This window comes from Etheostoma cragini, chromosome 8, assembly GCF_013103735.1.
Source record: "Etheostoma cragini isolate CJK2018 chromosome 8, CSU_Ecrag_1.0, whole genome shotgun sequence".
Lineage (NCBI taxonomy): Eukaryota > Metazoa > Chordata > Actinopteri > Perciformes > Percidae > Etheostoma > Etheostoma cragini.
In genome coordinates this window covers 23026892-23051302 of record NC_048414.1, presented here as the reverse complement: position 1 = coordinate 23051302, position 24411 = coordinate 23026892, and the positions used below count along the sequence as shown (strand labels likewise).

Genomic DNA, 24411 nt, shown 5'->3' with positions numbered 1-24411 from the left:
AAAAGTTATTATACATATTATAGTAAACAGATTTAGGAAATTGTACGCTGAATAATTTAGCAAAGGGAAAAGTTCACCAGTCAGAATCAAGGCTTACAAGCTATGGTCCCTTGTCTGTATAATATAAATATACCTTAATAAGATGTGCATGTAATTTATTCCAATAGGTGAATCATTTCACTTTGCCAAGCAGCCGACACAATCAGTATGCATTGTTACACTAATCACTATTATGGTGTTCCCTATCTCCACCATTACCAACATTTTTTTTGGTTCTTTGTGAAGCAATTGCTCTGTGGTACATAGTCTTTATATTAAATATTTGTTTCATGATGCTTTAAACATTCATATCAACTGGACAGTGTTAGACAGACAGTGTTATGGTTTTATATAAACCATGTTTGACATTTTGGTGCAATTGTAGCGCAATCCTGCAAGGCCTGGTGAAACCTATTCAACTGTTTTTTATCAGAAAGAATTTTGGTGACGTAGTCCTCTTTAGGTTTACCTGAAGACATAATTGTTATTGCAGCACTGATTATTACGAGAAAAAAAAAAGATTTGCAAATAAAACAATTTTAGTGCATTATTATTTTACTATTCTTAGATCATTATTATTAAAATAGTCTTCATGTTATTTCACATATTTGAGAGTGTATGTACATACATATTATGTAGCAGAGTCTTTCTTCAAACTAGAAAAGGGGATAAAAAAATGATTTTCTGCAGTTGTAGTATATTCCCACTGTGCTCTACATATTAATATACATGGTTTTAATTAAGTAACTTCTGCAGTTATAAGTGTAGTTGTCGAGTGTTTACAAGAGACATTTTAAGGATCCGCAAATCACTATCAAGAACTGCTGCTGTCCAGTCAGATGGCTGATCCATCGTCATCCTGCGGGGATCTGCAGGGCCACTAAAAACACTGGCTTTAATAGAATGGAAAGAGACCTGGAGGGGGGTCTGGTGAAAATAAACCCTGTTACCTTTGACCCCATGGTCCCCACAGCAGGAAGTCTGACAGGCTGGCATCATGCCTTTAACTATGTCCCTCAAACGCTCTACATCTATCCATCTTTACATCTACATGTCTTTTCATAATGTCTAACCAATAAGAAAATATCTGCTCTCTCTGACAAAAGCTGGTGAAAAAAGAATCTCCTCTTCTGTATAAAGCATCTTACAAAATATTTTTCTACATCTTTGTTGTATCATTAATGACAAAAAGAAAAGAAGATGGAGGAAATATTACAAAAGACTCGCAAAAATATATCTCCACATTTCAGGCTCTGCTTCACATGACATCAACAGTACATTGCATTAGTGCCCTACAGTATACTTTCATATCTGCAGCTTTGCTGATAATAAATGAAATCTAAATGGCCAAATAAATCGCAGCATGTTCAACTATCTAAAATCAAATGTTATTGGTTCACAGCTGTTTAAAAACTACAGTAAGGCCAAACATGGTGGAGGGAACTTCTGTTGACAAACCTGCAGTGCAACAGAGTGTAGCAGCGTGTATGGATAGCTTAGGGATCGACGGCAAAAAGAGATGCAGTGATGAGCTAATGTGGAGGAAGGATTAGGATATTTCTTTCCTGAGTTGGTTAACCAGTTTTTGAGTTTTGAATGTGCAGTATTCTACAGCAACAAAGAAATCATGTAATTCCTTCAAATTCAATTTAACCACAACCATCCATGTGCTTCTGCTTGTAGGTGTGCGTGTTTTTCTCCATAGCCCACCTCCTAGCTGTACATGAATGGGTATCAGGTGATGATTTGGCGGGTGAGGTAAGTGCTGTGAGGAGCACAGCAGTAGTAAATGTTGGTTTGGTTATAAAAATGGCACAAAAAGGCCTTACAACTGTGCAGCAATGATCACAGTGTGGAAACAGTGTGGACTGGTCCACAAATACACAAAACGCAAAAATGTGTTGTTGGCTGGAATAAAAAAGCAGGATGATATGTGATATAGTATGGGTGTATGAATTAGTTGCAATGGCAAAGGGGTCAGCAGGAGTGGAACCTCCTACTTTGTATTGTTTGCTAATAGGATGTGGGATGGTTGCTCAGGAGGATTGATAAGTCCTATGGCCCTACAGGAGAGCCATTTCTGCGTTAGAATTTCTCATCAGGGATGACTGTGTTGAAGGGGTGGTCCCAGAACGTGGTGGTGATTCCAAAACCTGGAGAGAGAAAAATAGATTACATAGATAGATCAGTCACAAACAGAAGCAAGGAGAATCAAACTTAATTATCACATAGTATCTTCCTATGTGTGTTTAGGTGTAGTAATGGACTCAGACCTGAATTTCAATAGCCACATCACACAAGTCAGCCTATTATCACCTTAAGAATATATCAGGTGTTAAAAGATTTATGTCTCAGCTGAGTTAAAAAAAAAAACTTGTCCTTGATTTAATCTTCAGAAGACTTGACTACTTTAACAATGTCTCCCTAAGAAATCAACTGCAGCTGATTCTGAACTCTGCCGCTGGAGTCGTCACTAAGATCAAGAAACTGGATCACTCCAGTTCTGAGTTCTTTACTCTTGCTTCCTGTCTTACAAAGAATTGAATTCAAAATACTACTGTTGTTTTATGAAACACTGAATGGACCTCTCAGGTTGTCTGGGTCGGTCTTCTTTCTCTCCTCAGAGTCAAAACCAGACACGGAGAAGCAGCATCCAGTTTTTATGCTATATAGGTCCGCTGCAACTCTCAGTTCCTATAAATCAAGACTACAGACTATTCTTATTTTTTGACTTGATAACTTTTCTCTTGTATTTTATAGCTGTCTTTATTTGATTTGAGCTGTTTTCATATTCTCTTTAACACAATTTTAGCCTTGCTTATCAAATTCAGTTTTCCAAAGCTCACCTGCTCTCTGGTGCTCGAAGTGGTGTTTGACGTGGTAGGCCTTCAGGTTGTACATATACGAGCCTCTCTTTGGTGAGCCGTAGTGAAGGTAGTAATGGATCATATCATACACCACGTAGCCACACAGTCCTCCAACAAACACTGATGTCCCGACGATGACTGGCAGCGTGCTGCAGAGGAACAGATAGAAACTTCCCACCATTAAGGAGGCCAGGCCGGGGGGGAAGACCAGCCGAGAGCCGTCAAACGGAGACTGTGGAGACAGACATCATACATTGAGACATTTGACTTACATCTTTATAAACACTATTTAAGTAGTTGTACATTTTTATTTCCAAATTGTATATACATTCTTTTCATGTATCTTTATTTTTTGAATATTTGTTCATGTATTCTATCCTATTTATTATTTATTGTATTTTCTGCATGTGTGCTGAGTCTATTTAATCTAATTTAATGATACAGAGTAGCAAGAAATAGAAACTTCCACAAAAAAATGAATTATTTAACACAAATTGACAGTCCTGTATCTATTTTTTCAGGACTTCAAAGCACAAAATGCATTTGTTTGTTTTAAGAAAATCATAATCATCGATGTTAATTCTAAATAGTGATAATCCTCTATTTGCATTCAGAAAACAGAAGTCATTATGAAACTGAAACTATAACAAATAGGAAGACAGTTGTTTCTTACCAATATAATGCTATTCATTAACTGTGCTATAAAGTATGCATAATAAAAAAAAGTTTATGATAGAACCAGTTTTAGGGCTTGTCCCTCAGCCTCAGTGGCGTTGTGTGTTTGTACCTTGTGATGCTGTCCATGCAGGAGGAAGTGCAGAGTGATGAGGTAGTAGTTATGAGCTGGAGGTTTCATGTGAAAGACAAAGCGATGGATGCAGTACTCGACCAATGACCACAAGAACCAGCCCAACAAAAAGAGCAGCGGGAAAAAGTGCTCACGGATCGGGATAGAGAAGTCTGGGAACACACACACACACACACACAAATATTGGCATACTGTAGCTTTATACACATTAACTGGGCATGAAAATGATGATAACAAAGTGTATGTGTAAATGTATTGTATTTTTGTGTGCGTACAAAACTGAGAATATGGATGTGAACTAAACTGAAAATGAAAGTGTCCAAGAATGTCTAGACCTAATGTCTTCATAATGTCAACATGCACAGTGTAATGGCTGTGTGTGAAGGCAGGCACGTGTGTGTGTTTGTGTGTGTGTGTGTGTGTGTGTGTTATACTTGAAGTGAGTTCTATCCTGGTGGTGCCCTTAGCCAGGGTGGTGTAGCAGTGCCAAGTGAAATAAAGCACAACAGGAACCCAAACCATTGGCACCCAGTACCTGTAGCAAGAGAACATATAGCAATATGGTCATAGTCTTATTCTTTTGAAAACAATAAATGTCCTTTCTGTCATGTTTGTTTAAATTTTCTACTCTATCACATTGAGGGTGATGCAGCCAAATGGCCAGGAGAACAACAATCTTAGACAAGCTGAAAACACTGAAGAAGGTAAAGTGAAAAATGAATGTTCTGTGTTCCTGTAATAGGGACTCCGAAGCTGCTCCTAACCACCAGGTGCTCCAGTGTAGCTGCTTGTTGAACTTGACGGCTGTGTGACTGTGGGGAATTGTATGAAAAAGAATGAAGGTGAAAAAGATCTTAAGCTATCAGTGTTAAAAAAGGGTTGGGAATCACTGACAAAAACTGTTTGAATGTTAGTACAGTGGTTTCCAAACTTGTTTTGTCTGACGCACCCCCACAGCCCATGTCCCAAATGTAATAATAAAGGGACACCGTTATATATGATCAGTACAATACCACTGGTTGTGAATTAGTGAACAGATACAATAGCAGAGTCAACAAGTCCCCTGCTGCAGCAACACTTCAATTGCAAAAACTGCAGAATCGGTTTACATCAAACTTTTAATGGCATTAGAGAATTTCACACATTCATGTGTGGAAACCTCAGCAATGGACAAAGATGTAAAAAACAAGTTTTATTTTCAAGTCTATAAAACTGAATGCATATTTCATGAATATCATATTGACTATACACTCACACAAATGTAACCACACGCACACACTCACAGGAGGCGGGCTATGGAGAGAAAAAGAGGGACACACGCACATCAACAGGTACACATTCAAGCATGTGCACATCTACTGTATGTCTTATGAGTGTTGTGGTTACATTTCATTTAAAGGAATCACATTACATTACATTACATTCCTCTATTGCTGTAAAATACTGTAAAGCACATTCAAAATTCTTTCCCTGGTTTTAAATACACATATGAATTTATATCCACATATACCAGAGAACACACACACACACACACACACACACACACACACACACACACGTGGTGTCTCTTACCATGAAGTCTTGGTGCTGGCCTCCAGGAAGGGGTTTCCAAACAGTCTGATTGGTCTGTCGACTGGCTGGTGAACCCACGCGTCATATTTCTCTCTGAGGTGGCCCACCTGCCATGCCAGCGGCTTCCGCCAGTCCACCAAATCCTGTAGAGATACACACCAATTACCTGTATATTCTATACAGGTAAATGTGACTGTACTTTAGAAAAGCACACAAAACAGTGTTAAATCAGAAACCTTGTTGCATCCACCAGGTGGTAGCAGAGAGTTAAGAACTGATGAACTGCTCTAAGGATTGCCAAACCAGGGTGACTGCTTGTATGTCTGATTGTGTTAATGGGAGTAGAATTGACAATTCTGAGTCCAAACACCAAGAGAGTGAGCTATGTCTGTAGGCTCATGCTTTACAGCCACACATGACAGACACGTAGCTCTGGTGTGGATGATAGTTTCACACTCATCAATGATCATTTGTGTAATATCCATAGGATACAGTACAGTAAAAGCATGACCAGTGGAGTATAGATCACATAAAATTAGTTGACAAACAGTTGACCAGTTTTTCTTGATTTCAATGGTATTACTTCTATTACTAATGGTATCATATGATCCCAATTGATACACTTCTAAATGGTGTTTATTGTGTATTACTGAGGAAATGGTGGGCAATACATTGTATAAGGCTACAACAATAATAACCACATTCTGCATGAAAAGAAAAAAACATTGGGTAAAACATACAGTATCTTAAAACTACTTTGTCAAATTTTGCACGGCAGCTACATAACGCAGACCTCAGTGAACGTGTGGTGTATGTATCTGTCTGTTTTGGCTTAGTATTTATTATAAATAAAGATGATGAGAATTTGAGGCTCTAATACCTGTTGGTGTTATATAGATTTATATAAAAGGCTGCACCCTGAACTTAATCTTTGTTGCATGTGCCATGTCATATTGCAATTAAAAAAAAGAAGTGAAATCGCCTGTCACATGGTAAAGAGAAGTACACTTGTGATGAGGGGAATTCTTTACAAACAACAAACAAAGTGATTTTTAATTTATTAGGGCACAGAACAACACAAAGCAACTTTTCAGCATTGCTCCAAGCAAAACAATGATCATAAATATGACAAAGAGTAAAGATTTACCGCTAAAAAATCTACACTCATTAACAATGAAATTAACTAATGGTTTGTTTCCCCAATGGCATAAACCGAAAAATGTTTTAGTGGGCGTTCCCAGTAATGCCGTCCAAGTCTATCCAAAATGTGTATTATATTCAGATCTGCCACCCCACTTAAAAAATCCTGGAATCATTCCTGTTACCAGTTTGCCTTTGGATTGCATCAACAATACAAGTAAAAAAACAGGGTACAACTGAAAAAGGTGGCTACTTCTTTTTTTTCATTAGTGAAATAATATGGCATGAAGAAAGAAGTGTGGCAATATATACATAGAAGATAACTACATACAGACAAGGCAACTACTAGTTGGTGTGAATTATTGTCCTGACATCACTTCACGTTTACTTTAAAAACGTGCTCACATGCCATTCTATCTTCTATGAGTTTTGTCTTGTATTTTGTGTAATGTGGCTTTTTAGCACTTTGTGGCTTATATTGTGCATCAGCTTTGATTTTGTCTTGTCTTTTTAAATTACCAGTCAGAGTACCACAAAACAACAGTATTGCAACCAGTTGAATTCACATTGTTTTCAGCAGTTTCTTTTTTTAATGGCCAGATTGTTTTGTTTGTATATTTATTTTACGGTTGCTTGGTTGTTTGGTGTAAACATTAGGCATCATGTTGTGTTCTTTTTCCTCCATGCCTCATGTATTTTACACATGGGTTTGGTTATTGAAATCAAATTGCACTAAAGCTCAGTAATGGGAGTGCCCAAAGCATTATGTATTTAATAGCCACAACAAATCACTCAAACTGGTAGTACAAGGATGTAATAATTAATTGTATGGCAACAACTGGCTGCCTCTTTAATTCTATAAAGACAGAAACAGTGTGAAGTCATTAAGGAACACCCAGTCAAGGTTAGGTTTTCGATGAGAGCGGTGCATTTTATTCAACAGACTGGTGCTTGGCAACATTGTTGAATCTGTCATCACAATGTGTACAAGGACCTAAGCCCAGTTTCAGAAACCAGGTTTCTGTCATTTATAATGTTACAATGTCAGCTGTTCATATGAAAGGTGCGCAGAGCTTCAAACAATAAAGATATATTTTTTTTAAAGTACCTATTGGTGCTTATATTGTTCACTGCTGGCGAAAAGTTAGCAATCAAACACAACAAAGGCTGTCACTTGAATGGCATTTTAAGCTAACGTTAGCAATCAAACAATCATAGATAGATAAAACGGTTTTTGAAATGGCTGCTAGCTTAGCTACAAGTTAGCAATCAAACACAACAAAGGCTTTCAGTTGAATGCCTAATTGAGCTAACGTTAGCAATCAAACAACCATAACGTTTTTGAAATGATTCCCATCTTCTGGTATTGTTTGTAATGAGAAAAAGGATCATGGATTTCACAAATTTCAGTATGACACGTTATGCCGTAAAACGTTTAAATCTGAGCATGCAACTCAAATCTGCACTTGACTCACATCGGGGAGTGACAGTCCCTTTCAGTTGTTGTTGATTCCGGCGGCCCCTCTGGACAAAAGCTGTAGTGTTTTTACCAAACCGGCAGTTGTAAAGGTCTTTTCTTTACTGTGCTGGACTGCCCACTGTAGTACACTGAGTTAGTGTTACAGGGAAATCATATAGTTGCGATGGATGTTTTCCTCAGACAGAAAGTAATTAATTTACAATAAGAGAATACATTATGCATTTCGAGTTTTGCTAACGTCCCACGTCATCACGCATTCCCAACATGTAAAGGGGCAGTGTTGCCTGAACAGTTATCACTACCTACAGTGACTTAGGGCAGTAAATTACATGTCTAATCAAAGGTGTGTGGAATTATGTATGTCACATTCACTACAGGGGGACAAGAAAAATGCAAATAGTAGGGGCGGCTGTGGCTCAGTGGTAGAGCGGTTGCCTTCCAATCCGATGGTTGGTGGTTCAATCCCTGGCCCTGCAGTCCCATGTCGAAGTGTCCTTGGGCAAGACACTGAACCCTGATGCTGCGGAGTCACCTTGTATGGCAGCCACAGAGTGTGAATGTGTGTGAATCCTGAATGTATCCTGTATGATGTAAAAACGCTTTGAGTAGTCGTTAAGACTAGAAAAGCGCTATATAAATGCACCAATTTAAACTAATTTAATGACGGCTACTGACGTACAACCATAGACCAAAGGGAGTTTATGAATGAAATAAACATATCACAAAAAAACTAACCATGCTGTTTTTAGTGTGATACAGGTTTCTTAATGTCCTCTGTCTTCAGTCTCCAGGTGAGCTGTTCAAAATCTGCACAGCTTTCTACGTAACTAGCCAAGACGAGGTGGCTAACCGTAACACATGCTAGTTCGTTCTCAATGGCAAAACACTGCTACAACACACACTAGTTAACCATAATCTCCAAAATAACTAATTCCATGTCCCTGTTTTGCAGGTATTCCACAAGGGGCCCTCGTTTAGAAGAAGTCTCCCAGCTAATCCTACCTTGTACGGACCAAAGCTGGAGAAAGAGTTATCTAGCTGATGTGATCTTACCTAGCTACTGCATGTGCAACTCCCAACAAAGATAGTATAGAAGTGGGATGTCTCACTCTGTAACTAAAACAGAGACCTAAACACACAGTGCGCAAACAGGACCTGCAGCAATGTGCGGTACAACTAAATTATGTTGTTGTTTTTTAAAATGAAACCATGTAAACCTATTCTGGCGCATTAATTTATTTTTTTCAGGTAATGTTCCTGGTCCGGTATCAGCCAGATACTCTCTACAACAGAAAACTTTTCAATTATATAATAAAGCCTATCTTCTGCTACCCTTTAACTGCATGCTCACAAACACAGGCTTTTCCTGTGTTACTACAAAATCTGTGACCCAACAGAAGTTAGTCTTGTTTGCTATAACAGGTCATTTATGATCATCAGATAAAAAATTTAAAATTTAAATGTTACATAAAGTCACTTCAAAGCTTTAGTGGGTAACTTTTTTGTATTAAAAACCTTCCAATGCATTCAAGCCATTGCCAAATGAGTTGATACAAAGTTCAGAAAAGCTTTAGGTTTTAGCTCCGCCTTTTTGTCAGTATTGCTATATTTAGAAAAGGATGTCATCCGGCAGAAAATCAAATGAAGATAACTACCTCTTCCGAAGAGTCAATTTTTTTAATCCTCCGTGTCCTCCTCAGCTACAAGCAACTGCATGAAGGAGGGGTGGAGGCGGTGCGCTTCCACAGAAGGCTTGTGTTGTGTGTGTGTGTGTGTGTGTGTGTGTGTTGGTGTGTGTTTATGTGTGTGTGTGTGTGTGTGTGTGTGTGTGTCTGACAGTTTTCTTGTCATTACTCAGAATTTCTCATGGGGAGACAGAAACTAAGCACCACCAATGCAGTCTATCCGTAGGCATATTTCTGAAAGCATAGTTAATAATGGTAGGCCTAAATCACTTAAATAAAATAATAATATTTTGTTTAAAAAAAGAAATAAATAAATGGTTAATGCATCATTTATGAATTATTAAAAACATCAACTTATAAACGTTTTACATGGGCTTACAAACAAAGCATTTACTAACTGTATTACAAACGCTTTACTAATTAGAATGAATAAAGGAACTCTAATAATAATAATAATTTGTATATATTTATAAAGGGAAAAGTATTTAATTTACAAATGGTTTGCACAATACTTATTAAGTGGTAAACTTCTATTTATAAACAATTTTTGAGAGCCCTTTTTACTTTGAACAAACCATTAAATGCTTTATTATGAGAATTTACATAGGAACAATGCTTTGAAAATGATAAACAAAGCATTTTGTCTGGTTTATAATGGGAAATTATTTAATTTAGAAATGGTTGTTTTATTATCTATTAAGTATAAATCATGTACTTACATATTTTTTTAGATGGGCTTATTACTATGAAAACGTTTGGTTACTATAGGTAACTGATGCTTAATAAATGATGAATTGTGTGTTATTATAAAGTGTTCATGTTATTTTAATGGAGCCAGACCAAGCCATCTTTTGGCTTTGAGACTGAGAAAACATGAAAAAGTTTAGAATATAATGGCCATTAAAACACCTCTATGTACTTTGAGTGACCCCCCCAGGATATCAAAACAGAATTCAAGACGTTTTACTCTATCCTTTATATGTTTGAAATCTAATTTGAGACCAGTGCATTTACATATTTTTTCAGGGACTCAATTTACCTTCTTTGTCTGACAGGCACTCTGAATTGCTCAATGCCCCCATTTCCCTAGAAGAGTTATGGTTAGCCCTTGTTAACAAGAAGAAAGGCAAGTCCCCAGGGTGGGATGGAATTCCACCAGAGTTTTATCTTGCTTTTTGGGATGAACTGGGCCGACCATTATTGGAAATGTTTAATACAGCTATTGTAAAAGACAAGTTCAATATTAATGCTGATACCATAATTACAGTGCTTCCCAAACCCAAAAAATATTTGACTCAATTTGGTAATTAGAGACCTCTTTCCCTTCTTAAAGAAGATATTAAATCATATGCTAAAGTGCTTCCAGCTTGATTAGAGGTACATCTAATCTTTGGGCTACTTTGGCTACATTTTCCCATCACATTTTGTAACACAAATCATTGGATATCATTGTATGCTGATGATATCCTTCTCTACGTAGGCAACACAGGTTTCTTAGTTCAACTTTTGCTTTCTATGTTTGATTCAATTAGCTTGTTTTCTGGTTACAAAATTAACTGGACAAAGTCAGCACTGATGTATTTAAATTCTGATACATCTTAATCTCCCCTGTCCTCACACATACCAATAGTCAAGAGTTATCTCAGAAGTATCAAGAGGTATCTCAGTGTTGATATCTTCCCTTCTTTGCCTTCTATTTCAGCACAAAACTTTCAAGGTTTAGAAAAGCGTATAGAGAAGGACTTTGAACATTGATAAAATCTCCCAAATTCACTTCAAGCCCTGTGGTTGTAATAAGGGGACGTGTGGTAGAGGGACACTATGTTCCTCTACCCCAATACAAGATGGCCACCACCCAAAATACAGGTCCCAGAATGCACCGCACAGGGGACGTGCAAATGCCTTGGTCCCTTGATCAAAGCAGGTGCTCAGGCACTGAGAGAGAACAAAGAGAGCAGAGGCAGAGCGCGGAAAGAGTTTGTGGAGAGACCAACATAATAAAAAGAACCTAAGTTTCCAGGACTTTGTGAATATATTTGGACGGATATACTACCTCATGTTAACTTTTACTCTTCTATGAGTCCTCTTACTCCTCATATTGGCTACTGGGGAAAACTTATTACACTCATTAATATTTAAATACATATTGACAGCCATGGCCATGCTTTTCGAGAGATGGAGGTGAATCTAGCAGATATGGAAGACAGAAACTGAAGATGCTGATGATGATCATGCAACATCCGCGCATCTCTTGCGCTCCCGGCCTAAGTGGCTCACAAAACTGGCAGATATGCAGATCAAGATAAGAAGAGCCCACCAAATCCCCCCCCATACACAAACACACACACACACACACACACACACACACACATATACATACACACACACACACACGCACACACACACACACACACACACACACACACACACACACACACACACAGGTTTGGTCTTCTCTGTTCTGTTGGTTGCTCTCATTCCCGACCAGAGCAGGGTAACTGTCGGTACCCGATCCGTTCTGCATATACGATCTGTCCTGCGCATGCGCAGTAGATAATAATAATAATAATAATACATTTTATTTAAAGACGCCTTTCTTGGCACTCAAGGACGCCGCACAGGGAATTCATAAATTAAGAACAGCAAAACAAATACTATACATAGATGATAATCATGATGTACTACGATTTACAACACTGCACGATCTGTTCCCATAGACAGTTAAAGAAAGTCTGTTCCACAGTAGGGGTCTGTCATTAGCCTCCACCGGACAGCTTGATTCAGTCTAAAATAACGTTACTCAAACTAAACTAAACAGGGGTGGCTGTGGCTCAGTGGTAGAGCGGTTGCCTGCCAATCGGAAGGTTGGTGGTTCAGTCCCTGGCCCTGCAGTTCCATGTCGAAGTGTCCTTGGGCAAGACACTGAACCCTGAGTTGCTCCGATGCTGTGCATCGCAGTGTGAATGTGTGTGAGTGTTTATCTGATTAGCAGGTGGCACCTTGTGCGGCAGCCTCGGCCACAGTGTATGAATGTGTGTGAATGGTGAATGTTTCCTGTACTATGTAAAAGCTTTGAGTAGTTGTTAAGACTAGAAAAGCGCTACATAAATACAGCACATTTACATTTAAACAGTGGGAAAAGCAGGCTACAGCTTAATTAAATACATATATATATATATATATTCACACTATTGGGGATTTATTCAAAATTGATGGCATACTGAACCAGCATGGCTACCACAGCATCCTGCAGCAACATGCCATCCCATCCAGTTTGCCTTTAGTTGGAGCATAATTATTTTTCAACAGGACAATGACCCCAAACACACCTCCAGGCTGTGTAAGGTTTATTTGACCAAGTGAAGGAGAGTGATGGAGTGCTGCTCCTCCACTGTCATCGGATCTAAATCCAATGGAGATGGTTTGGGGAGAGCTGGACCGCAGCGTGAAGGCAAAAGGGCCGACAAGCATCTTTGGGAACTCCTTCAAGACTGTTGGGAAATCATTTCAGGTGACTACCTCTTGAAGCTCATCAAGAGAATGCCAAGAGTGTGCAAAGCAGTAATCAGAGCAAAGGGTGGATACTTTGAAGAAACTGGAATATAAGACATGTTTTCAGTTATTTCACACTTTTTTGTTAAGAACATAATTCCACATGTGTTCATTCATAGTTTTGATGCCTTCAGTGATAATCTACAATGTAAATAGTCATTAAAATAATGAAAAGGTGTGTCCTAACTTTTGGCCTGTACTGTATATGATATTTGAGGGTCTTTTACACGCTGTCTCAGCTAGCGGTTAGCCGGATTATCTGTTAGCTAAACTAACGTTATCTTTCCGGTAAGGGCTAATGGCAGAGCGCTATTGTGGGACAGATTGTGCGGTGTTGTAAATTGTCGTATATCATCATTATAATCTGCACATGTGCGAACATATTGCACATGCGCAAGACGGATCGTGAAGGCAGAACAGATTGGGTACCGACTTACTTGTGTATCACACAAAAAAAAAAAAACACACACACACACACACACACACACACACACACACACACCTTGTCCAGGTCCACAGGGCTGCAGCGGTTATATGGGGCATTCTCATCCTCCTCTTTCATCTTCTTGTCTGTCGTCTTTTCTGCCATCTTTTCTACTGTCTTATCATTGGCCTTCCTCCTCTCTCTCAGAGTCTGAAGAAAAGCAAGACATAAGCCAAAAATAATTACAACAGTAAGGTAGACTCATGATTAGAGCTGTGAGAAACTGGTTAAGTGGGAGTCAACCACCTCTTTATGTTGTGCCCTTAAAATAAGGGAAAATATACATCAAATGTAACTGCCTCATTACCACAGAATATATTAAATGGTTAGTGTAGGGAGTAAAATTAAATATTCAAACTGTTTTCAAACCTAAAATCTCTTCACTGATTCCACAGTAAAACTGAAAAAGGCTGTTGTGGGACAATTTAAAGGAAACATTAGGTGCTTTTACACAGTAATTTACCTTAAGAACTCACGCACACTGCTGTAGATCTATAAGGGAACAGCCTGATAGATATCAAGATCTTGATGCAAAATGCAATAATGCGGTTAAATAAATATGTTATTATGCTTTTATAAGCAAGTATCTATCCATATGTTTTCTTGTGAAAAAAACAAAAAAAACTTATAATAATATATAATTATTATAAGTAATATTAATTAATAATTAATATTATAAAAATAATAATATATTATTTGAATTTGTGGAATCGACAGTTTTCAAATTAAATAAGCTACAACCAAAATGTGGTAAACATTGCTGTTGGGCTGCATTTTACAATGTGAAGCAAGAGGCACCATCAACGTTAACACCGTCAATTAAAAGACACAACAGTGATGAAGAGATGCAGGTCCGCAGCTGAGCGTGCCTGGAACACCTCCCTAGGGAGGAGCCCAGGGGACATCCTTACCCTATGCCCAAACCACCTGATTTGGCTCCTTTCAATGCGAAGGAGCAGTGGCTCTATTCCGAGCTCCTAACGGATGACTGAGCTTCTGTGAGCATCTCCAAGGGAGACGTCAGCCACCTCTTTCAGACACGACCCAGCCTTCATGACCATGTGTAAGGGTAGGAACAAAAATTGACCGGTAGATCAAGAACTTTGCCTTCTGGCTCAGCTCTTTTTTCGTCACAACAGTATAATACACTGAATGTAATACTGCACCCGCTGTGCAGATTCTCATACCAATCTCACTCTCTATTGTCCCCTCACTGGTGAACAAGACCATAAGGTATTATAACTCCTTCACTTGGGGTAAGGACTCATTCCCTACATGGAGTAGACACTCCATTGGTTTCCTGCTGAGAACCATGGCTTCAGATTTAGAGGTGTTGATCCTCATCCCAGCTGCTTTACACTTGGCTGCAAACCGATCCAGTGAGTGCGGAAGGTCACAAGCCGATGATACCATCAGGACCACATCATCTGCAAAGAGCAGCGATAAGATTGCCAGCCCACTAAACTGCAACCCCTCCCCACCCCAACTACGCCTCAATATCCTGTCCATAAATACTACAAACACAATTAGTGACAAAGCACAGCCCTCACCTGAGTCCCACTTACTGCCGAGAACCTGGACACAGCTCTTGCTTTGGTCATACAGAGTTTGGATGGTCCTGAGAAGGAACCCCCTCACCCCATACTCCCGCAGCACTTCCAACAGTATCTCCCAGTCATACGCCTTCTCCAGATACACAAAACACATGTAGACCGGTTGGACACACTCCCAAGCTCCCTCCAGGATCCTTGTAAGAGTGAAAAGCTGATCCGTTGTTCCACGAACAGGACGGAATCCGCATTGTTCCTCTTCAACCTGAGGTTCGACTATCAGCTGAACCCTCCTTTCCAGCACCTTGGAGTAGACTTTACCAGGGAGGCTGAGAAGTGTGATACCCCTGTAATTGGCACACACCATCTGGTTCTACTTTTCGAATAGGGAAACCACCCTAAGGCACTCTCCCAAACTTCCACGCAATATTGAAGAGACGTGCTATTCCAGACAGCCCCTCCACACCCAAAGCTTTCAGCATTTCTGGATAGACTTCATCCATCCCTAGGGCTTTTCCCCTGTTTAATTACCTCAGCAACTTCCAACAGGGAAATTGACAACAATCCAGGAAACGTAACACTAATCTCTGGGCTTTCAGTATAGCGGCACCGTGCCAGATCTCCAGCGATCTCATGATGAAAAATACATAAATAAATCTGGGAACTTGCATGCGGTTTAATATTTTTTATTCAATTGATTTCACCTACCAATCATATGAGAGGAATGTACTAATGCAAAGCTTAAAGTACTCGGTCCTGGGGCCAGATTTCTGGGCTATGATTATTAAAGAAAATAAATAAATTAAAAAGTCCATGGGATTTGTTTTTGTTGCGCTAGGTTTAACCAATCATCAAACTTCCACCTACCAATGAAAGGAGTTCTAGCCACTCAGATACCAACTAGGGCAGGTACTTGCCAAAAAGTAAGAGTGCTGTCGGTGGTCTTCGTGGCAACGTGGCTAAAATATGTAGACAGGGAGAAAGGGCTAAATGTCAGTTGAGCAAAGAGTTAAAGAATAAATGGCCCTTGGCATGAACAGAGGACAAGAGGAAAAGGGTGGAGACGGAAAGCCGTTTAGCACTTGGTGCCTCAAAATGAGCACCCGGCTGCAGTAAATGTAAATGTGCTGTATTTATATAGCGCTTTTCCAGTCTTAACAACTGCTCAAAGCGCTTTTACATCTACAGGAAACATTCACCATTCACACACATTCATACACTGTTGCCGGGGCTGCCGTACAAGGTGCCACCTGCTCATCAGATAAACATTCACACACATTCACACTCCGATGCGCAGCATCAGGGGCAACTCAGGGTTCAGTGTCTTGCCCAAGGACACTTCGACAATGACTGCAGCGGCGGGGATCGAACCACCAACCTTCCGATTGGCAGGCAACCGCTCTACTGCTGAGCCACAGCCACCAGTGTATGTTCAAGGAAGATGCTCACTGTACGGAAGCAGTGGTAAGAAAGTGCGTGCTAGTCATTAGATTTTAATCACAAAGTGAGCGAATCATACGTAACTGTTACCGGCATAAACGGCTACCGCTGCGACTGCGCCTTTGCTGACCGGCCATGTTTGTGCTTAAAAAAACAATACGTGTGTGCACTTTCATAGCGGAACATGATTTGTCATTAACGATGGCCACTGTGTAAAATGTGTCTAAAGCCTAAACTGCCTTGACAAAACTGTCTGGAATAAGCATGGCCATTATTTAAACATAATGGAAAAATGTTTCCAAAAACGTTTACTTCTTTAAAATTACTTATTATTGTGTACTGTAAGAAGGGCTTTAACTGTTTTGCAAGTCAAATTAACTTTAATGAGTGCTTATCAAAACATTACACTGTGGACCCCCCCCCCCCCCCCCCCCCCCCCCCCCCCCCCCCCCCCTTCCAAAAAAAGAAATTGTCATTCACTTTAGCCTGGATTGATAATGTTATATGACTGTAATGGTGTCTGCCCTCATGCTAGTCAACCAGCGTATTTCTACCTAATATCCTTCTCCAAAATAACTTCAGAAGAGAATTCAAAGTGCTTACTTGCTTTGGTGTTTGTAAAGTGTTAAAGAACAAAGAATCATTAGAAAAGATCCTTTTTTTATTTTTACCTTTTATGTAGATGCACTCCCCTACAAAATCACAGTAGTAGTTGTGAATTATTTATTATTTTCAAATAGATTTTAAAAGAAAAACTATGGCGTCCCCCACTGGAGCGCCACGCAGGACTCCATTCAAGGTCTCCAAGGATGCCAAATACTCCGAGCCTTTTTTTGGTGCATTTGCACAAACAAAAAACATCCCTTCCCCCCCTCGCCCACAACCCGCAGGCATAGGGAAGCTACCCTCGGGGTAAACTCCAACGTAGCGGCGCTCAGCCAGGGGCTTGTGAGTATCCCCGCACCCAGCCAAGTATGATTCCAGAACCGTTGCCCGCCTATTCCTGAATCTCTTAAAATACGTAAACGTTGGCCTGGCTTGTTGATGGCTAATTTTTGGTGAGTTTTTGAGCATGTTGAACCTCTCAAAAAGGCGATTAATTGGCAGAAAAGAAGGAATAATGGTAATTCCTTCAGTTTCAATAACAATTATTACACTGTATGGGCAGAAGGACATGGGAGAAATGGATTTTGTTGCTGGAGTTGTGGGTAGTGTAGTACTTTGACATGACATCACAAATAAAACATGTTTTTCTTTAAAAAAAAAGGTTGATTTCCTATTTTTTCTACAGGGGAATAAACAATCGTTCACAATCAGGTAGCTCTTGGTAAGTCTACCTGGAAAGTTTAGACATGATAGATAATAGAGACAATAATTCAATTCAATTCAATTCAATTTTATTTATAGTATCAATTCATAACAAGAGTTATCTCAAGACACTATACAGATAGACCACACTCCAGAATTTACAAGGACCCAACAGTTCTAGTAGTCTCCTCCAGAGCAAGCAACAGTGCGACAGTGGCGAGGAAAAACTTCCTTTTAGGCAGAAACCTCGGTCAGACCCAGGCTCTTGGTAGGCGGTGTCTGACGACCGGTTGGGGTTAGAATGAAGAGTGGCAATAACAAAAATAGAAAAAGAAATGAAGTGCTCCTTTATAAAAAACACTCAATGACCAACCCAGAGAAGCCACACTCTTTTTTTATTTTTATTTATTTATTATTCTTTGCGACAAAACTCTTATTATCATCTTCCTTCTCTGAACTGCAATTAGCTGCCTCTTTATTCATCCTTTGACTTTGCCACTGTCTGTCAGTTCCCATCAGTCAAGTGGAATATTTATCAGCTGGTTGGTTTCAGACACATGCAGGAGCACACATGTACATACAACGCAACGCCACACACACACACACACGCCGGCCCCCTTTGGTTTGTTTCTAACATCACCTTAGCAATTTAACACCTAAGCAACATTACATCCCCCCCCCCCCCCCCCCCCCCCCCCCCCCCCCCCCCATTATCACAGTGTACTAAAACAAAAGAAATAAACAAAGGTGCCATTAACCTGTCTCGTCCTTCTTGGAAGAATTGAATTGATGTTGACGTTGAAGTAATATGAGATTAATACTTGTTTAATCCTGTTTTTAAGTATAGTAGGGATATTGTATTACCCAGCTTGGTTTACAGTTTCGTTACTAGAATGTCTATAAAGAATTTAATAACTGAATGCACATGGCATACATAAATGCCATACAATTGATCACACAAAATGTGAAAATGTTCATTCAATAAAACAAAAGAGAAGTAGCTTAAGAGCAGAATGAAAGTAAAGGAAAAGAGAATATCAATATCAATCATCATCAGAAAAAAATTGAGTGTAGTGTCCTTTCAGTACGGTATTTGTTTAGTGTTGTCATAGGTGATACTGTACGTTGTGATACAGATCTGATATCAAAACATTCGCACAGGGCAGCACAGCAAAACACACACAACACACACACACACAACAAGCATTTTGATATCTTTCTGTTGGAGAAAGAAATGCAGACACACCCTCTGTATAAGCAGCCGCAGCCATGCCCTACGCGAGCAAGGCTGTGAGTAATGTGTGATTGTGAGGTTTATAAGCTCTAGCTCATTTCACTTTATACATGTACATAACTGGCTTAAGTTTTTTTATGATTGCTATGACTATTTTTTTCAACACTTCTACCAATTTTCCTAAACTTTTAACACACCAACACACACCTGGCAAACGGTTAACTTCATGCTTTATTCAAAATCACACATTGTAAACTTAAGTCCAACACTAATTTTAAAAAACACAATAATACACTAACACTATACACTAAACTCTCATAATTCTTCCAAAACACTAACACGTGCTCTCCAACAGGAACATTTAGTCAATCATGGCACAATGTCACAGAAAACACATCCTATTGAATTACAGAAATGGCATTATTTCACGTGTCAGGTCTGCCCTTATACAACAGATAATAGTAAATTGTTTTGATTGTAATCTATATAAATTCAACATATTATTGTTATTATTATTATTATTATTAAATTGTATTGATCATAGATTGTGTTATACACTGCAGCTTCTCTTGAAGCCTCTACAGTTTTGTTTTGTTGGGTTAAGTTTCTCTTGCTACAGAAATTAAATACAAAAATGAATGAGCCAGCTTTATAGAATGTGTTACTCCCCAATGTAAGTCAAGTGCGAATTTGAGTTGTGCATGTGTCAATTTGCGACAAGTAGCCTACAAGATGCTAACGAGAGACTTCTGTAATGTCAATCCAGTAGAAATTGACCTACCTTACCAAGTTTGTTCACTGCTGGCTACAAGTTAGCATCAAACACAACAAAGGCTGTCAATTGAATAACGTTAACAATCCAACAATCACTGATAGCTAAAACGTTTTGAAATGATTCCCATCGTCTGTTATTGTTTGTAATGAGAAAAGTTTATTATTTCATGTATTTCACACATTTAAATATGACATGTTATGCCGTGAATCGTTTAAATCTGAGCATGGCCGACTCAAATCTGCACTTGACTTACATCAGGCAGAGACACAATGTACGGTTTATAAAGAACGGAAAACAGAGACAAAATTGTCCTGGTACTCGTCTTCCTCTCCCTTGTGCAGGTACTTTTCTTAATTTCTTGGTTTTTATCTTTACTGCACTGTTCCTTTTCTACACTAAGTCATCCCAAAATAGGTCCTCTTTTACTGTATGTTCTGTAACATATCGGAAATAGCTTTGGCCAGGTTTGCGTAAAACAATTCAATTAAGTTTTATTTATAGTCTCAAATCATAACAACAAATTAACAGATAGAGTAGGTCTAGACCACACTCTATAATTTACAAAGCCCAATAAATTCTAGCAATTCCCCCAAGAGCAAGCAGCTAGTGTGACAGTGGCGAGGAAAAACTCCCTTTTAGGAAGAAACCTCAGATAGATCCAGGCTCTTGGTAGGCGGTGTCTGAAGGTGCCGGTTGGGGTTGAAAGGAAGAGTGGCAACAACAGTCACAATAAAAGATAACCTAACAGTGACTACAAATGGTAGTCATAGTAGTTCCTGTCATCGCAGGGCGTTACAGAGTGTAGCGTGGCATAGCAGAGCATAGGTGGAGGTAGCGGGATGCAGCAGGACACAGCAGGTCATCGCAGAGCAAACTAAGGAATGTAAATTTGGTTGCTGTAATCTTTGTCGTCAAAGTACAACACTCACTTACTGTAACATATAAAGATTACTGTAAAAAAAGATGGTCATGCGACTGAAAGAACCTCAACCCCTGAGTGTGTTTCTTAGATGGGAATCAGCTGTGAGTGATCTATTTGCATAAGTTCAATCAGCTGTTTCTCTCATTTAAAGTAACAATGGAATGTAAAATGCAGAGGATATATTTGATATATAATTCAATTTACAATATGAACAGCTCTTCACTTTGGCTTTAGCCTAAGATAGATTTAAAACATGATGTTATCTATTCTGACATACAGTGTAAAAGCACTTGCAAATTAGTCAGTAAAAATCCATTGTTTTGGTCTTGGTTGAGGTTTTTTGAAAAAGATGTTAAAACATTTTAAATTTTGTGTTAACTGTATGCATTTTGTGTCTAAGCAACAATAAATGTGTTAATTGTATAGCCTAAATAAGCCTTAATTTGTATAGACATATGTTATGCTAACTGTGTTAAGAGTTTAGAAAAGTTGTTCATAAAAAACTGTAACAAAAAATGACTGGAGAATTCTGGCATAACTGAATTCTGCAGGTGTAGTGCATTTGGGGCCGGTATGTAGCCGGTATTGGGAATGTGAAAATCCCAATATCACTTTCTTCACATCACCTCAATTCCACTCACATATCTGCTTGGCTTTACTATAAATGTGTCAATGTTTGTTAACACTTCAAATACATTCACTTACTTTGTGTTGAAGTCACGTTCAACACGACTGCCAACAGGCAATGCAAACACAAACCTTACAACTCTGGCTGGACAAATATGTGCAAACATATACATACCACATTAAAGTACATGTGTTTAATGCTGACAGTACACAAACCTCATATCCACCAACTACTCATAATGCTCAGATTGTGCCAAACTTGCTCAAGCAGCTGACAAAGGGAACAAACATACATAGGAGCTGTGTGTGTGTGTGTGTGTGTGTGTGTGTGTGTGTGTGTGTGTTAATAACATTGCATGACTTAGCTAAAGGCAGTGTGTCAGCAGGTTTTTAGAAGAGGAACATTGAGGCAGATGCAGTTGTATAGGACGAGACTAGTTATTTAGTTGCAAATCTTTAAAATGTACAAATCTACAGTAGCTCAGCATAAAATCTTTCAGGAAGGCCGCTTCGTCGGCACCACTGGTGTCTAGATTCCATCGGGGGGTCTGATGGTTCTCTAACCCTATACACATATATGAAATATTCACACAGCGATGGAGTCTAATTGCCAAAGACTTTGTACATTTTATTGAGCTGTACAATAAACTTTATTTATATATTATATATTTAACTTTATCTGCTATGTCAGATTTTTCCAATATCGTGCAAGCCAATTTGGATGTATAAAACAAAATATAATCGTTCTCATTGATTATTTTCATTACCAATCATTATTTATGTTTTGGTAGTTAATTCCATTGTTTAGTCCATTTTTATAATTGGATACTTGGCAGAATAGGTAAGTGTGTACTTCTTGGCTGACAATAAAAAGTAAAATTCACCAACACCAGATCACACACAAAATGGATAAGCTACAAATACACACGGAACTGCTGCATGATGATTATTACAGAAGCCTGGCTGAACATTACGGACGCCAGTGCTTACAGTACCTGTGCTAGTCATGGATTGTCCATCACAAACACCATGTTCGAACATAGGGATGCGCATAAGTGTACGTGGTACCAGTGCACTCTAGGCCAAAGGTCAATGATCGATTTTATAATCGTGTCACCTGATCTGAGGCCGTATGTTTTGGACACTCGGGTGAAGAGAGGGGCAGAGCTGTCAACTGATCACCATCTGGTGGTGAGTTGGGTCAGGGGATGGGGGAGGACTCTGGACAGACCTGGTAAGCCCAAACGTGTAGTGCGGGTAAATTGGGAACGTCTGGAGGAGGCCCCTGTCTGACGGACTTTCAATTCACACCTCCGGCGGAGCTTTTCGGGCATCCCTGTGGAGGCTGGGGGCATTGAACCTGAGTGGACAATGTTCAAAGTTTCCATTGCTGAAGCTGCGGCGGCGAGCTGTGGTCTTAGGGTCTCAGGGGACTGAAGAAGGAGTCCTTCCGGGATATGTTATCGCAAAGCAGCGGGTGTGGGAGAAGTTCGGGGAAGACATGGAGAAGGACTTTCGGTCGGCACCAAGGTGCTTCTGGAAAACCGTTCGCCACCTCAGGAGGGGGAAGCGAGGAATCATCCAAGCTGTTTACAGTAAGGGTGGGACTTTGTTGACCTCAACTGGGGAGGTAATAGAGCGGTGGAAGGAGCACTTTGAGGAACTCCTAAATCCAGCGGACACACCCTCTGTGGTAGAGGCAGAGCTGGAGGATGATGGGGGATTGTCGTCAATTTCGTGGAAGGCGCTGAGGTAGTCAAACAACTCCACAGCGGCAAAGCCCCAGGGATTGATGAGATCCATCCAGAAATGCTAAAAGCTCTGGGTGTGGAGGGGCTGTCTTGGTTGACACGCCTCTTCAACATTGCGTGGAAGTCTGGGACGGTGCCTAAGGAGTGGCAGACCGGGGTGGTGGTTCACCTCTTCAAGAAGGGGGACCAGTGGGTGTGTGCCAATTACAGGGGTATCACACTTCTCAGCCTCCCTGGTAAAGTCTACTCCAAGGTGCTGGAAAGGAGGGTTCGGCCGATAGTTGAACCTCGGATTGAAGAGGAACAATGCGGAATCCGTCCTGGCCGTGGAACAACGGACCAGATCTTTACTCTCGCAAGGATCTTGGAGGGGGCCTGGGAGTATGCCCAACCAGTCTACATGTGTTTTGTGGATCTGGAGAAGGCGTATGACCGGGTCCCCCGGGAGAAATTGTGGGAGGTGCTGCGGGAGTATGGGGTGAGAGGGTCCCTTCTCAGGGCCATCCAATCTCTGTATGACCAAAGCAAGAGCTGTGGCCGGGTTCTCGGCAGTAAGTCGGACTCGTTCCAGGTGAGGGTTGGCCTCCGCCAGGGCTGCGCTTTGTCACCAATCCAGTTTATAATATTTATGGACAGGATATTGAGGCGTAGTCGGGGCGGGGAGGGGCTGCAGTTCGGTGGGCTCAGGATCTCATCGCTGCTTTTTGCGGATGATGTGGTCCTGATGGCATCATCGGTCTGTGACCTTCAGCACTCACTGGATCGGTTCGCAGCCGAGTGTGAAGCGGCTGGGATGAGGATCAGCACCTCTAAATCTGAGGCCATGGTTCTCAGCAGGAAACCGATGGAGTGCTTTCTTCAGGTAGGGAGTGAGTCCTTACCCCAAGGGAAGGAGTTTAAGTACCTTGGGGTCATGTTCGCAAGTGAGGGGACCATGGAGCGTGAGATTGGTCGGAGAATCGGAGCAGCAGGTGCGGTATTACATTCTGTGTATCGCACCGTTGTGACGAAAAGGGAGCTGAGACGGAAGGCAAAGCTCTCGATCTACCGGGCAATTTTCGTTCCTACCCTCACCTATGGTCATGAAGGCTGGGTCAAGAACGAGATCCAGGGTACAAGCGGACGAAATGGGTTTCCTCAGGAGGGTGGCTGGTGTCTCCCTTAGAGATAGGGTGAG

General features: G+C 40.2%; 1 protein-coding gene across 1 annotated transcript in view; it reads right to left on the bottom strand.

Annotated features, from left to right (window-relative positions):
- Positions 1 to 325: 325 nt before the first annotated feature.
- Positions 326 to 24411, bottom strand: part of fa2h (fatty acid 2-hydroxylase) — a 46223-nt gene continuing 22137 nt past the window's right edge. Inside the window, exons 2-7 of the mRNA XM_034879023.1 lie at positions 13646 to 13777; positions 5287 to 5429; positions 4149 to 4249; positions 3694 to 3866; positions 2886 to 3138; positions 326 to 2192 (exon numbers count right to left, since the gene is read on the bottom strand). Coding sequence (XP_034734914.1) covers positions 2125 to 2192; positions 2886 to 3138; positions 3694 to 3866; positions 4149 to 4249; positions 5287 to 5429; positions 13646 to 13777 — 870 coding nt within the window. The 3' untranslated portion in view covers positions 326 to 2124. The remainder of the gene's footprint in view (positions 2193 to 2885; positions 3139 to 3693; positions 3867 to 4148; positions 4250 to 5286; positions 5430 to 13645; positions 13778 to 24411) is intronic.